Here is a 17,612-nt window from a genome sequence, read left to right as displayed (position 1 = left end):
CTAGTGTTAGTTGAAATTGTATCTACAAAAATATATTTGGGTAAATTAAAGACTTATTTTACGCTATATTTAATACGCTTCAGCCTGTAGTATCCCACTACTGGGCATAGGCCTCTTTCCCCATGTAGGGGAAGGATCAGAGCTTAATCCACCACGCTGCTCCAATACGGGTTGACGGATATATTCCCTACTATGAGTAATGATCGCTATCAGGTGTACATGATAACAACCGGGATCAACGGCTTAACGTCCTCTCCGAGGCACGGTGGGAAGACCCATAAGGACTGCACAAACACAAAGACCACGGCAAATATCTGTATGACCAAAACAAATGTTTGTCATGTACGAAAATCGAACCCGCAACCCCCAGCGCAACAGCCCACAAACCAGTGCTGTGACCGTTGAGCCAACACGACGTTATATTTAATACAGTACTTTTGAATTCAAAATATATTTAGCAGAACTTGCATAACCTTTACCAGTTTTAAATACGCCACTAGCAGTTTTTTTGTGTTGTATCTATTGTACTTTGAACTGTACTAGTGAACGTATCTACAATAACAGCATTATTCTAAGTAAATAATTGTATAAATGAAAAAACAGTGGTTATCTATTTTGTTTCAATACAAAAAAAAATCCTTTCACTCCGGTAACACAGGATTTACCGGTTTCAAAGGTCGACCTAGCATATTTTTGTGCGCTATCTACAGTGTTCAAAACCGTATCTAACAAATTTTTGCATCAAATAAAGACTCAATTTAACTATTTTGTAACTAGATGACAAAAAAAAATACTTTTAACAGATGCTAAATAATGTTTTCCTGTTTCGAGTGCGGAGCTAGATTTATTTAGTGTTGTATCTACTGTACTTTGAATGTTAATAGCAAGTGTATCTACAAAATTGAAATACACGAAAAGTGACCGTCTATCGAAAGAAATATGAAATAAGTTGACAGTAATACAATACCTTTTGCACTTGAAGCATACTGTTTACTGGTATCTAACGCAGATTGTGTTGTCGTTTTTGACGCGTCTAATGCACTTTGCAAATTACTTGCTATGGTATCTAGAATTACACTAATATTAATAACTTCGTCTACTTTTTAACAAATGAATAATAAACAGAATTACGTCGTCTACCTTTAGTGGAAGCTACGTAATCTTTGCCGGCTGCAAATGCAGATTGACCTGTTTTTTGTGTAGTATCAACAGTGTTTTGAATAGTATTTGCTGCTGTATCTACAAAAATTATAAAAAATAAAATGAAATAAAATAAAAATCAGCTGTAATGTGATAAAATAAAACGGGTTGATTTTTTTTACCTTTAGCACTTAATGCGTAAGATTTGCCAGTATCATAAGCAGACTGTGCTGCTTTTTGCGTACTATCTACTGTGCTTTGAACTGTGTCTACAAAGTAAAAAAAAATGTATAAAATATTGTTGTAGGCTATGTTGTTTAATTTTAAAAATCATTCGATAATACCTTTAGCACTAGATGCGTATGTTTTTCCAGCTTCAACTGCGGACTTTGCTGTTTTCTGTGTGGTATCTACTGTGCTTTGTGCTACATTTGATACTGTATCTATAGATATAAAACATGCTTAATTTCTAAAAGAGAAGAAGTATTTCTACCAATCCAATCAATTAGAAAGAAACATGCGAGGTTTAAAATATTTAGGATTAAAATAAATTAAAATTTTCCCAATCCATATGCATTTTGGTGCTCTTAAGATGTGCGTCGTAAGCAACTTATTCGTAACAGATTTACTCGTGTATGTAAAAAAAAACTTACCTTTAGCTGTGGTTATGGCTGATCCCGCTGCTTTTTTCGTGTTGTCTACTGTCGTTGCTACAGTATCTATAATAACGTAAAGGGAAGCAAAATAAATGAAAAAAAAAAAAAAAATAAAAATAAAAAAGCAAGAATAATAAGCGATAACTATAAAAACATAATAATGATTAGAACTATAACAAAGTTACAAACTACTACTAAATGTTACGTAGAAAGTGGAATATTCCATTTGCGTATTAAAATTATTGAATAAATTAATTTTACCTACCTTTAGTAGTGTTAACAACCTTCTTGCCATCTGCTATAGCTTTGTCGGCGGCATTCTTCGCTTCACCGGCAGCGACTGATACCTTCGCTAATTCTTTGTCTACCGCATCAATTGTTGCATTCTTGGCATCGGCAGCTATTAAAGGATATAATTTCTTGTATAGTCATATATTGGTATAAATATAAGTTGTACTGGACTTGTAAGCATTTAAATAGATGTTAAACATTTCTTAATCTCATACTGTTCTTTAGGAGTTTTCTAAATACATCTAAATTGGCAGACATATATTGGCGTCTTCTTATCACATTTTTTTAAAACATTTTTAAACAACTTTCATCAGCGTTTAGCGGTAAAAAAAACAACAAAACCAGTTTCCTATCATCAGTTTTTAGCGCACAAAATTAATTCAGAACTATTAAATAACGACGACTTTCACGTTTTTAGGAAAATACTAATACTTGAGTTAAACGAAATCGTATTTGTATTAATGACCAACAGTCGTCTCGGAAGTGGTAGTGGTACGACCAGTGCCCGAGCTGGCTCGATAAAACGAGTCAAAACTGGATTTGTAATTTTATTTCTAAGCTTCACCACATAAATAAACATAATTTACAAGAAGTTATAGAGAATTATATTACTGGTATTATTAGAATAGGTAGGTACATATTTACAACCGGCCTCAATAATAATAATCAATGTAATCTATACGTAACGACAGATTTCTTTTAAACTAGCTGTGCTCGCGACTTCGTCCGCATGGAATTTAACAAAAAAGTTAATGTTCAATTCGCATAGTTATAAAATAAATAAATTTATAAAGTAAAAATAGCCTAAGTTACTCCTTATTACATCAGCTATCTGCCAGTGAAAATCCTGTCAAAATCAGTCCAGCCGTTTCAGAGATTAGCCGGAACAAACAAACAGACAGACAGACATACCGATAGACAAAAATTGTAAAAAAATGTTATTTTGGTATATGTACCGTGTACATACGCATTTATTTATTTATACTGTATTGTACACCACAACTACATTTTAAACAATAAACACATTAAAAAAAAAAAACATTTGCAGACTGTGAAATACAATGGGTGGACTTAGGGCTATTTAGCCATTTCTTCCAGACAACCCATTTAATAATAATAATAATAATAATATATACTTTATTGTACACCAAAATATAAACAAACAGTAGTAATTACAACAAAAAGATGTACAAAGGCGATCTTATCGCTGAAGAGCGATTTCTTCCAGATAACCTTTGGGCACAGGACATGATATAGTAGCGACGGATAGGAAGTGTACAATATCCTTAAGGATGAATAAAAAAAAAATAGTGTATAATGGATTCCTTAATTCATACACATACACATACAAGTACAAATATCCATACATAAATAATCAAAATAGTATTAATATACGTGTATACCTAATTGTAAAATATATATTGATAATATAAAATATGCATGTTAAAATTCTGAATATTATTGTATGTTAAGGGACATATAGTACTTCTTTAAACGTTGCTTAAAACAGGCTGGAGTAGAAGCACGTCTTATTGAAAGCGGAAGAGAATTCCAAAGGCGGACAGCTTTAGCAGTGAAGGAATTAGAATAGAAGGAGGATTTATGGGAAGGAACTTTTAGAAGTAAATTGGAATCAGATCTAAGGGAACGTTCATGGGAATTGCAAAGATACGTGAACCGTTCTTTAAGATATTGAGGGGCATCAGGATTGAAAAGTACACAGTAAAGTAGGGAAAGTACATGAGTATTCCTGCGAAAACGAATCGGGAGCCACTTGAGTTTCTTACGGAAATCGGAGACGTGGTCGTATTTGCGAAGGCCAAATACGAACCTTATACAAAGATTCTGGAGTCGCTCAAGCTTATTCAGTTGCTCCTCTGTAAGATCTAAGAAGCATGCATCTGCATAGTCAAGAATCGGCAAAAGGAGTGATTGGGCTAGTGCAATTTTAGTAGGCAAAGGAAGAAAGAACTGAAGACGACGAAGTGACCCGACGGCTACAAATATCTTTCTACTAAGTTCAGTTAATTGAGGTGACCAGGAGAGAAACTGATGAACCATTTAGTAAAATTAAAGCGGTTATTTTAATATTACAAACAGACACTCCAATTTTATTTATTTGTATAGATTGTATATGTCTTGTAAGGAAATTCAGAAAGTGAGAGATATAAATTAAACACTCGATTAAACATGTTATTGAAATAAGCCGTTAGTGAGAACTCTAACAAGCAAAAAAAAATCAACAAACAATACAAAAAACAAAAAAATAAAAAAAGAATCTTACTCTAGCAAGAGTAAGATTTTTTTATTTCAAATTCCTTAATCACGTAATTACTTAGCTTGTTTTTAAATAAACTTTTTGCCATTTTTTTTATCAACATACGCTAATATATTTGATAAATAGGTACGTATAATAACCATAATATAAAAATATAATCACTTATGAACGCAGGATAGAAAATGAATTCCTAAAAGCGTTACACATAATGTTTAAAAAATAATAAAATACCTAGCGCTATATTTAAAGGTCTGATCGCGCTGTTTCAATCACGTTGTGTTTACACCTAAGAGAGGCACTTCAAAAAGTTTAAAGAAGTTATATGTTTATCTTAATTCTATTAATAATAATTTTTATCTCAGTTTTGAATTCATTGGGTAAATTTTTTTCATTACCTAATCAATACCATCCTCGTGTCTTAAAATTTTACATCATAAAAGGCAAACAAACCACGATCTAATTTTATGTCACTACCTCCTCGAGAATAGATTTATGTTATAAAGATGAATCAGCCAACTCTAATACTCACCAGAGGTAGCAGCCTCAGAAGCCGTCTCCCCAGCCTTCTTCAGGTTTTCCTCGACGACGTGGGCGGCTTCAGCGGCCTTCTCCTGGGCGATGGTCTCCGCATCCTTCTTCTTCCTCTCAAAGATAGACGCCGTCTTCTCTCCGATGTTTCGGAACGCGGCTATGGCATATTTTTATTAATTTTCGCTTTATACATAAAGATTATAATTGATATCATTGGTATTTTAAAGTTATTTAGGCTGTGCTCGAAATATAATCAACTGTCATGGCTAAGACAACGAGTTCGAGCTTTACGAATTCCTTTAGCAATAAGATCAAGTACATCAAACTATCCAAAATTGAAGGACATTTTGACTCTATTATACGCCAAGTCGCTTACGTTGACTACCATTAATTATAAAACAAAACATTGTTGTATATTTCGGACACAGAACTTACTTAACCAGGCTATATAAAAAATTATACTTTAAATAATTTGATAATTTAATATATTTAAATACAACACAAAAGCTTGCAACATTCAAACTGAGTCATCGATCGTTACATTGAAACAGTGACCGTCGCATTAATTCACATGTAGCACGTAATAGACGCATTAGCTTTGACCTTCACATAATACTCTATTAAAATTTAAATAGTTTTTCGATGTATATTAGACTGTTATGTTTCATATATTTAATAAACTTGAATTCACAAGCACATTGCATCACACGTAGGTATCTATAGCGCAAAAACACAGCCAACAGGAAAGCATTTTAATTAATTTTATTAAATGTTTATTAAAATTAAACATTGGAAAATATTTAAAAGAACAGTAATTTTATACAAATTTTATATAAGAAAGGAAGAAAATTAGTTACGCAAGAGTGCTCAGTTTGAGTTGAGACGCTGTATCGAGTATCGATCCTAGTGTTAGGTCAAAGCTCCCCCACCGGCCCACCTACTTGATTTACGTTTAGAAGTAATGGGAACTCTGCATTATGACATAATATACTGTACTTCTATACTGCGGTGCGGTACTAAGAAACATAATACTTTCCTTAAATGTATTATATACATATAAATATAAAATAACGGCTTGATGTCTAAATATAATATATAAATAAACTTAATTTATAGATAATAAAAGTTTTATAACATTGTAACGGTTATTTTAATGTCATTAGTTTCATAGACCTTTAAAGGTCATTGACCCTTAAACTACACCTTTCTTTACTTTTAAAAGAAGACAATAGTGGTGTTAGCAAAAAAATGTGTAATTATGGTACGAGTACAATAAATATGATAGAGTTGCACATATTTTATGAAATGATTCAAAGTAATGATCCTTATAAAACAAACATGTCTAACTCACCAAGGTTCTTGTCTATCGGACAGCATGGAAATACAAATATTAATTATTTATTTAAAAATAAACTACATATTATTATACTAATAGCCTACTAAGTCCATGCCAAAGGTCGATTGTCTAAAATTAACTACGAATGCCTAATAAGAGGAAGTAAGAAGAAACTTTATTTACAAATAAAAATGTGTTGAATATATTCCTAATTTTTACAATTAAATTATAATTAAACCTAGCATATTTTCTCCGCCCAGTACTCTACGTATAAAATAATGTACTTTTTTATACTATTTATTTTTATGTTTACATGGTATGCTACACGTTGATGAGTCTAGCTTTTTATATTATGTTTTATGATACATTTCCAAGTATTTCATGCACTTAGCAATAAAAATATTAATTAATAAATAGCACATGCATATATTCAATATTATACATGATATATTTGCTATAATAGCTATGTGTTTCATTTAATAATAACGTAAAAGGTTAGTTGTTGAAACGGGAGGTTTGTGAGGCATTATACTAAGCTACTATAATAAGTCTGCTTAATTGGATTCTTGAACACATATTGATATTTTGACCCGAAGAAAACTAACGTATATACGCACGATACTTGTCAAAATATATCGGGTCTTTAGGAGCAATAAACTTGGCTTCAGACAGATCGGCCTATTGCAGTCGACTGGTGAACATAGCCCTCCCCAAGTCACGCCAGACATCCCGGTTTCCCGCAATCCGAATTCAGCCTACACTGGCAATCTTAAGTAGATTGTCGGTCCAGTGGGGCTTAGGACGTCACACACTGCGCTTGCCAACACGCGGTCTCTACTCCAGGAGACGCGGTCTGCTCCAACGGCCATCGGTGCTGCGACAGGTGATACTTCAACTTGCTAGTTCTGTGGCCACACTTACAGTTACTTTCGGACTCTCGCGGATAGTCTTATTTCTAATCCTATATTTGAGAGAAACCCCAAGCATAGTCCGTTCCATTACACGTTGAGCTACTTTAAAATTGTGAACCAGTCCCTTCCACGTCTCGGCTCCGTATGTTAACACAGGCAGGATGCATTGCTAGAAGAATAAACTCTTAAAGCATTGCGGAATCATCGAAGAACACTCGAAGAAGCCTGCCAAACGCCACCCAGCCCAACCGGATTCTCCTATCGGCCTTCTTCTCGTAGATGTTGCGGCCTAGTTGGATGGTATGGCTTATGAAAACATAATTCTGAAGGGTACCATCGACCGATACCGGTCTCGGTATGCCTTAGTTGTTCGTTTTGCCCAAATTCATAACGAGACTGACTCGTCGGGAGTAATCGTTTAAGCATTTGGCCTAGCTGATCTAACGTCCCCGCAAAGATGACGATATCGTCGGCAAAACGAAGGTGCGAGATGTATTTGCTCTTGACGTTGATGCCTCGTCCTCCTCAACCCAACGTCTTAAAGACATCCCCCAGCGCAGTGGTAAACAGTTAAACTTGGCTTAATGATATTAATTAATGTATAATGATTCCGAATCGTATTATATTAATAATTATTCACTGTATTTAAAACCTTTTTATCTATGCTTTCTGTTAAGTATAAACATGTAAAACAAACATTTGTTAAACTACGTGTCCTTAATTAATATACTCGTACGTTGAACGTTGAACTATCGCTTATGTTGAAATGTTATCTTTATTCAAGTCAAGGTAACGGAAAAAAAAAACCTAAAAAAGATGATGTTTACTGCATGTTTTCATTATTTATATCGCTAATGTTTAAACTTCAATGTTAATTGCATAGATAACATTTCGCATTCACGATAAAACATTTTCTTAAACGTCAAAATAAGATCGATTACAAAGGAATATTTTTTTTAACGATACATTTTATTTTTTTATCAAAGTTTCGACGCCTCATAGTTAAGGTACTTATGCCTACTACACCTTGTGTGATTTTTAATAAACAACAACATAATACGAAAATAATTTTTTAAAACAAACTTTTAAGTTTTTATATCTGAATATTCAATCATTTTTCTTTACATTGACAGAAATGGCATTCTACTGATCAGTTGTCAGTAAATCCAGTCAGTGTTTTCACGCACGCTCGATAAAAACAAACTTAGTTTACAATTAACATTTAAATGATTAAATGAATTTTGTAATTATGTTTTCGCTTTGATGTACCTACCTACATATATAAACAACTAGCTGACCTGGCGAACTTTGTACCGCCTTCTTTATTTTTTTCTTAAATATAATAATTAATATATCAAAATAAAATATTGCCTATCTTTCAAGTTGGATCGAACTGCACATGGTGTGCGAATTTTATTATAATCGGTTAAGTGGTTTAGGAGTCCATTGAGGACAAACATTGTGACACGAGATTTATATATATTAAGATATGCGTGGTAATGTGTAGTTATTTATGTAATTCTTACTACAATACTAAAAACCTCTAGCATAAGATTCATTGTTATAAATATCTATTTTGGTTTTATCGAAATTTTATCAAAATTTTATCGAGACTTTTATCTCGACAATACGAATAAATCTCCTTCACGTCTACGTGACATTGGCTAAATCAACCGTGCTCGATTGACACACAAACTGTGTTATAACCGTATCTGTTATAATTTCAAAAAAGCGGTAATTGTGAGATTTTTATCATACCAAAAGGCTACAAGCCAGCGTACGGTACCGGGTCCGCCTGATAGTACGCGGATACCGTAGCCTATACACGCCTGCAACGTAAAAAGCTTTACAAGTGCTTCGCCGACCCTACTTCCGTACTTATTAGGTGCTTTGGCTGCAATACTCACCACATGACCTCATGTAAGGTTGAGGTACTTCTCCAGTAGGGAAAACATTTTCCTACTGTGCATTACCTCAAAAAAATTATTGTAATAAGAGCAATTGTGATTTACACAATAGACAATATAAAAGTGTAATTTAAGTATTTTGTAGCGTAACGGTTACATAACCGCTGGTTAAATAACCAGATGTGAAGAACGAATACAGTAGGTATCCTTTTACGGTAGGGATATGACCTCAACCCATTCGCAAACCGGCTTGTCAGCGAGCGAGCAAAATATTTCATTTATAGCTATTTATTTATTTATTTTCATATAAGCTATAATTACAAATAGCTCTGCTAAGAGTCTTCATCTGCGTTAGACGAGATTCAGTGGAAATTTCGGGAGGTAAAACGAAACCGCAACTTCAAACATCTGCATAACCAATTTTAGCCCGACAGTCTAACAAACTTTCATCTATCTGTTATAATTTTTTTTTTTTACGAATTAACATTCGAATACGAATAACGAAATTAGGAATTAATTTTTGCGAATAAATTTAAAAAAATATATAGGTACAAATTCTCACTCGGACCTCATTACAAATACGAACTTGAATAGTGTTATTTAAAATGCATCCCAGTAAGGTGAATGTTTTTGCAAGGTAAAATATTATAACATTTAAAGAAAATTATCATGTTTAAGTTTTTGTAGTATGTTATTAAACATCTTTAGTTTTTGATAATAATAATAATATTACTAATAATAATACTAAATAAAGGTATTTTACAAAATTATTCGAAATTTATTTTAAAATAAGCTAGATTTGGTAGTGATACTTTTTGTTTATATTAACAAAAACTTTATTATAATAAAAGTAATATTAAAATTTACTCGTTAAATGACAGAAATATATTGTTTTGTGGAAAAGGCATATAGATTTACTTTTACTCGTATTATAACTCTTATTTTATTTGCTGACAGCGGTAAATAACAAATTTCGGATCATTAGGAGCAATAATCTTAGCTAGGAAGAGTGACAGGTTGTTAGCACCAATTGTTTATATGTCACACGCGTATGTTGGTCCAGTTTGAGACTAAAATAGAGCTCAGTCGGCCAGTTGCGATTATTGCTCCTTTGTTTAACGAGCCGTGCCATTATTTTATTCCTTTGTATTCCATTGTATTACAGACATATGAATTGCTGGGAAGCCAATATTATTTATGGAATTCCAAGTGTAGCTCGGCTTAGCTATTAATTGAATATACCTAGAAGTATAAGTAGTAAGTAGAATTTGTATATTAATATATTTTACAGAATTCGTAATCACATCTTATCGAAAGTGTCAGTAATACCCATCGGGTATTCTTAAAAAAAAACATTTCAAGGTCGTCCTACCACCTCAAACTCATAGACAGAAAAAATCATTTCTTCAAAAAATTATATTTCTTTAAAACAAGAAATGTTATTAAGAAGGTAACTTGTGCTAGATGATAAAACAGAACAACAAAATTATCGTAAAAAACAGTAAATTGAAACAAATAAATTTAACGCAAGCTGGTCGCGGTCGCAGCGAGTGTGTTGACGTGATCTCCGGGCTAATCTTGGCTATTGTGGGTATAAATATTTACCCGTTAAATATATCTCATGAGATAAGAGCTTCCAACACTTGCACTGTTCACATAATCCCGATAATTACTTTATTTCAAGATGCGAGTTAAAGCTATATTTATTTATATGTGTTCTTAAAAAAATAATAACATACATATTTAGATATGTGTAGAATGTCTGATAAGTACATGTTTGTGTATGTATGTAAGTAGTCATGTGGAAAATATTTACTGAAGCAGGCTTTCGGTTAGAAAACAACAACCTATGACTCATAAAAGGGAACAAATCATAAATAATCAATATTTACCAATTTGACAAATATTGAAATCGAGTTTTTAATCCGACCGCCAAAAAAGGAGGAGGTTCTCAATTCGTGTATATATATATATTTTGTACTTTACTTCAGAACTATTGACTGGGTGGATCGATTTCGATGATTTTTTTTTTTTCTATCGATAGGTAGAGTATGTCATGACGTGGTCCCATTTAAATTTAGTTGAAGTCTGACAAGTAATTTTGGGGTTATACTAATAATGCGTATTTACTTGACTATTTTTTCCTCGCCCTACGTTGCATTATACCGCATAACTTTTCATTGGGTGTACCGATTTTAATGACTCTTATTTTAATAGAAAACTGATATTTGTCTTGTGGTTTCATTCAAATTGATCGAGGTCTGATGAAGACTTTTGGAGTAATTTTTGATAATCTAAAAAAAAATTATATATTATCATATACATATATTTATACGCTAAAGTTATATGTTTGCCTCCCTTTTTCAAAAAAAAAAACCTCACAATTACTCCATAAAAATATATATCGCATTTTATAGATAATTCCTTGCTCTACCGGCATCAACGACAAAGTTTATTATTGCTTTTGTTTTTGTAAATTAATTAATTATTAAAATATGACGGCTTTAATTTTGAAACAATGTCAACTTGACGGTCGGTAAATTTATTGTTCAATGTCAAATCAGCTCACGTGTAAGTAATTTTGTAAAGTGATAATTATACTTATTTGGTGCGAATTGTTCGCACGAGTATAGCTATAGTATGTGTTATACTATAGATACGTAACATTTCCCTGATGTGTACTTTTTACCATTATAAAAACTGTAACCTGGAGTTGACGGTGTTGGTGTCACATTTAATAATGTTTATATTGTAAGTCTGTATTTTTTATGTAAAGCATTATTTTGAATACTGTTTGTCTTACGTTACTTAAATAATTTTTAAAAAACGTATAGGTATTTACTTGACTATTTTTTCGTCGCCTTTTTTTCGTTTGTTAATAAAGTTTGGATGAAACTGATTCGTAAGTATAATCTTGTCAGTTATCAGTAAACAATTTAAATAACGAAACTGAGAGAAATTGAAGTTCATTATCAATTCTTTTTTTTTTAAGTAAAATACGAGTGTGAGTTTTAGATCTTTATAAGTTAAATATACTTTTAAAATAATGCGTAAATTATTTTTTTGGCATTAACATAAAAACTAACACGTATATAATTCATATAAAAACATCTGGACTGAATCATTTCAAACTCTGTTGAGTTGTTGTTGAGATTATTATTAGACACACTTCATAAAACATGCACAATTGAAAAATAGTATAGGAAAATAAGCGTCATCTATAATGTTTTGTTGTTTAGCAGTTACAAGTGTCGATACTTTTAAAAATATCACTGATTGTGAGATAAATAATATTTAAATGTAAATGTTCACGAAATTAACAATAAAAAGCTTTTTGCATATTATATAACATTGCTTTTCAATCTGCGAGTCTCGACCCCCAGAAGGCTTGCGAAGCCTTACTCGGGGTATATTTTTATAATTATTTATTTTAATATTTTTTTTACCTACTAATAATAGAGTATAGGACGATGGGTACATGATGTACTGCGTAGTTTCACTTACGTTTCAGATCACTTCTGCGCTCCTAATAGCCGTTAAGTTATATTTTAGATATAACTCCTGATACTTGGCGCGTTCAAATCAATAAAAAATTCTTTAGCTTTATTATAATGAACCCTGAAGATTTAACTGAGGTAGGGCACAGCAGGAATTTCCTGCTCAAAATATGGAGCAGCCCGACTGGGGTAGTACCTCGTCCTTACAGAAGATCACAGCAAAATAATACTGTTTTCAAGCAGTATTGTGTTCCTGTTGGTGAGTAAGGTGACCAGAGCTCCTGGGGGGATCGAGGATTGGGTCGGCAACGCGCTTGCGATGCTTCTGATGTTGCAGGCGTCTATAAGCTACGGTAATCGCTTACCATCAGGTGAGCCGTACGCTTGTTTGCCGACCTAGTGACATAAAAAAAAGAACCCATGACAGAAGATTGGGGGCCCTTTATGACTCAGGGTGGACTTTCGTTATAAGGGTTTCTCTTAGTGAGATCGCTCCTTGCCTTATAATGTTGTCGAAAAGTTTAGTTGTGAAAACTCGAGTTTTTTAAAAGTTCTACCAAAGTGCTACTCATTCTATATTTATTTTTATGCTTCGAAGCCGCGTAAATCAATACACTCGAGCGCTGTTACTTTTATTTTTAAACTATACAATTCCAAGTGTAGTTTCGCAATAAAAAATTCAAACCGGAGCTAAAATTGATCGGCCACATGTAAGAATAATCGAAATAGACCACACTGTACAGTGGTCCCGCGCTCTAAGAAGCGGCGGTCATAGGAAGTAATTCTAAGAAAAAAATAGGTAAAAAAACTTTTTAAGTTAAACGGTTTTATGTTAAACATACATTGCAATGTTTAAGATAAATGTACTAAAAACCAAAAAATAATAAAATAGATACAGTCGTGGGAATTATAAACATATGCATAGACTAGACTAAAATAAAACCGTGTTGTTAATTCGCATTTAGTGCTTTATTATTGCAAGGCCCATCTTAAATATTGAGGTTGTATAGTGCACTGTATTCTTCTTGTCAAGCCCTTTTATTTGATACCCATATTGGTGGGATTGATAAAAAATTGTTATCAGACATTTGGTAGCGGCGGCCAGCTTAGATTTCAATTTTGCATAGTAAACTGTATTCTACTTGTTGAGACCTTTCATTTGATACCCATGTTGATGGGATTGATAAAACCTAAGTTATCCGCCATTTTGTAGAGGCCGCCATCTTGGATTTTAATTTTATATAGTACATTGATTAAACTGGTTGAGCACTTTCATTTGATACCCATATTGATGGGATCGATAAAACCTACGTTATCCGCCATTTTGTAGCGGCCGCCATCTTGTATTTCAATTTTTTATAGTATATTGTATTCTGCTTGTTGAGCCCTTTCATTTGATACCCATATTGATGGGATTGATAAAACCTACGTTATCCGCCATTTTGTAGCGGCGGCCATCTTGAATTTATAATGATAATGAATAAACATAATTGTATTGTCACCAAAATCCAAAGTGTATACAAAATTTCAGATTAATCGGTTGACAGGAAGAGGGTAAAATTTGAATTACTAAATTTGACCCAAGAATAATAAAAAATAAAACAAACGGGGTGAGCTAAATAAAACCGTTTAATTACCGTTGATATTGTGTGTTGAACGTTAGTAAAAGTATATTTTGGTGACATTTGAGGTAATTTACAGCTAAAAGACAGTATATTTTTTATACAAATACATTTATTCGTATAAAAAAAACTGTAAAAATAAAAAAATTAAAGGATAATGAAGTTACTGCTGAGTAATTATATATTAAATTTTAACTCATAGATTTTATTTATTTATTTTAACCTATTTACCTAAACATATCCAATATCAGTAGATAATAAAGATTTATTTTTGACAATTTTCGCAAACATGATGTAAGAGGATCAGAATTTAATAAAAGTCTGTGAATTGAAAAGGTCAGTGTTCGTCAAAACTCGTGACATTCTACGAGTATTCTCTTGTCTAAACAATTTCATATTCTTATTAGGTGACTCTGCAGCTTCTTCAGAGAGCTTTCCTATTAATAAAAGGGCAAAGTCAATCACATCAAACCCGTGAATCAAAACTTTATGCACAGAATTAATAAATTATACCAAGGATACGCTTGGACAAGCTTCTCAGCAGTTTTTAGAGCGTATTCTTTTAATTTCTTCGTATTGATTTTGAACGACAACCTGATGAAAGACATTGCAGCAAGCGACAAAATATTTCGATCAGTTTCAATCAGTTTATCAATCCCTCTAATCCAGCTGGTATTGCAGTTTTGAAAAAACTTACGCGCCATTACTTACATTACATTACGGTGCCACTACGCGGTTTGTCAACCATTATACCCAATTGATTCCTAAATTGCTGTTGAACAAGTGGATTTTTCTGTGCAACATGAGCCTTGTCTTCGTCGGTAGCACCATCACTACTATTGTCACTATTGGTGTAGGGTATTGAATCAGTATTTTCAACAGACTGCGTAGCCGCAGTAAGGCTGCACTCTTCTACAACATTGAGCCAGTCGCGATGCTTTTCAACAATCTTCGACTTTGATCGGTTAGCCTCCTTCCAAAATATAGATAACCTGGTGCAAAAGTATTTCACACTGCTCAGTAAACTGTCGGAATCCACATTTTCGGACGGAATAGATGACCAATGAAAGACTCTCCAAATCTTGCCTATTTACGACACGCTCCCCTTTATCAAGATCCAAAGGTCCAATAAATACATACGAGTTGCACTTATTAGAAGTACGTGGAAGAATTAAGAATATTTATTAGACTAAAAAAAATGTAGCATTTTCCTAGCACTTGGGAGACCTTCTTCGTACGAGCTACCTAGAAGAGCTCAGAACACTATCGTGCACCTAAATTAGCTTTCATTAAAAGCTTGAAACATTAAAGAACATATTGACGTAAAATACATCTCTAAAATTTTTTAAGAACTTAGTTAAAAGCTTACATAACAAAGAAGACATAAAAAAAGTAATAGTATTTTTATGCCCGTCGTCGCACCAGCAGTATAACTAACATGTCATAAGTTAAATAAAATTAAAAATATGGTAAACTAGCTGACCCGGCGAACTTCGTATCGCCTAACAGTCGATTCTTTAATTTTATTATTATTTTTTTTTAGAATTTTTCTATCCGTAAGAACCATCCTCGTACTTCAAGGAATATTTTAAAAAAAGAATTAGCGAAATCGGTCCAACCGTTCTCGAGTTTTGCGCTTAGCAACACATTCAGCGACTCATTTTTATATTATAGATGTTGTACATACATTGATCTCCGAACTCCATTATAAACAAAAATCTCGATGGTATTTTTCCTAAAATTGAACAGGCACAAATATAGTCACTAATTAGTTCACTGATAACACTAACGAGCGCGCTCCTTGGATGTTGTCACTTTTGATGCCAAAATTATAATGATGTTATGACTGAATCAATGTTTCTTATATAGTGTCGTGTAGTATGGCTACTAGTGAGTATATGAATAAATGAGTGATAAGGAAAAGTAAAGACAGCACAAATCAGACGTCGTTTTTACAATCCAATGACCTATGCTGTGTGGTTACGGCGATAAAGAATATAGCCACCCCCTCTCTTCCCGTGGGTGTCGTAAGAGGCAACTAAGGGATAACACAATTCCAGTACCATCTTGGAACTTAAAAAGCCGACCGATGACCTGCCCAGTGTGGCGACTGTGGGTAAAACACATGAGTTTAGTAGTGGACTGTGATAGGCTGAAGTGAGTGTGAGTGACCTATGACGGTATTACTATCTGGGTTGAAAATTTTATAAATGCATACTTTTTGCGGTAAAACGCTAGTATAGTCACGAAGCTTTGAAATTTCACAAGTTATTTTATATGCGATATAATATTTATATTTCGTGCAGTAATTTAAGCACAGGCCATATTTAAATTACTTAAATATCCAAATTTAATACAAGTTATGGTACTCTTTGAAAATTCTTTTATATTGTATGTGAGTGAGATACTTTACACTTAAAGAAATATTCGAGTGATACTCTGGTGATTGATTGATTCAGCCTGTTCCACAGCTGGGCAAAGACCTCTTTCTCTATATAGAAGGGTTGAAGCTTAATCCACCACGCTAGTTCATTGCGGGTTTGCAGATAATTAATTTTCTTACAGCGAATCTCTATCAGTTAACTCTGTTACTGATTCCTAAATTTTCATCATATGACGATAAAATGTATTTACAATTTAATTATATACAAATACTATACTCTTATACTATACGCGAGTAATTCCATTAACCCATAAAACTATTTACTGAAACAATTCCCAGTAGCGCTGTCAGCCGCCAGACTGTCTGTGTCTATAATCTAGCTCAGAATGTCTGTATGGCTATCGATCGCTCGCTTTTGATTATTTTGTGACTGCATTGCTCATTTACAGCCACTGCAGAGGTTTTACTCTTTGAAAGTTAGGAGTGTCATTATTTATTTTCGTTTTTACATTATTTCACGGTACTTGATAGGAAAGACGTGTTTTTATGGGAACAGTAATGTTGAATTTACTATCACAATTCCGCAGGGGAAAAGCAATCCTAACCTTATTATTTGGTTTCTAACTTTGTGAGTTTTAAATATATGTTAAGATCTATTATTTACTTCTAGTTCTATGACGGTATTTTTGCGGTACCATTATTTTTTAAATTTAATGTTACTTCTGTTGTTAAGACTATATGCTTTTAACGGGTACATTTATTTAAAGAGGTCACTTGTATCGAGACAGAATACGGAAAGAGACTACAGATCAAAGCATACAATTTAGACATTCGTCAGCACAAATAGCAAAACCTATATTAGAAAGCATATTTTCATATTAAAAGACTTAAATGTAAGAAAGGCATAAATTATAGATATATAGAGCATTGAAAACATTATTAGCCAAATCATCTCACGTATCTGAGTATTGTGTTCACCAACATATGTATAATATAACCTAATATCATAAGTGAGACATATTTTAAAACTTTATATAAAGCGAATGAAAGTATGTACGAA

At 32.9% G+C, this 17,612-nt stretch overlaps 1 protein-coding gene across 1 annotated transcript in view; it reads right to left on the bottom strand.

The window, feature by feature from the left end:
• Positions 1 to 17,612, bottom strand: part of LOC123656425 (perilipin-4) — a 37,744-nt gene that overhangs the window by 6,486 nt on the left and 13,646 nt on the right. Inside the window, exons 2-8 of the mRNA XM_045592112.1 lie at positions 4,895 to 5,053; positions 2,062 to 2,196; positions 1,794 to 1,859; positions 1,485 to 1,583; positions 1,323 to 1,409; positions 1,141 to 1,239; positions 968 to 1,066 (exon numbers count right to left, since the gene is read on the bottom strand). Of these exons, the coding sequence (XP_045448068.1) occupies positions 968 to 1,066; positions 1,141 to 1,239; positions 1,323 to 1,409; positions 1,485 to 1,583; positions 1,794 to 1,859; positions 2,062 to 2,196; positions 4,895 to 5,053 (744 nt within the window). The remainder of the gene's footprint in view (positions 1 to 967; positions 1,067 to 1,140; positions 1,240 to 1,322; positions 1,410 to 1,484; positions 1,584 to 1,793; positions 1,860 to 2,061; positions 2,197 to 4,894; positions 5,054 to 17,612) is intronic.

This window comes from Melitaea cinxia, chromosome 9 (assembly GCF_905220565.1).
Source record: "Melitaea cinxia chromosome 9, ilMelCinx1.1, whole genome shotgun sequence".
Lineage (NCBI taxonomy): Eukaryota > Metazoa > Arthropoda > Insecta > Lepidoptera > Nymphalidae > Melitaea > Melitaea cinxia.
This window is presented reverse-complemented; position numbering and strand designations above follow the sequence as displayed.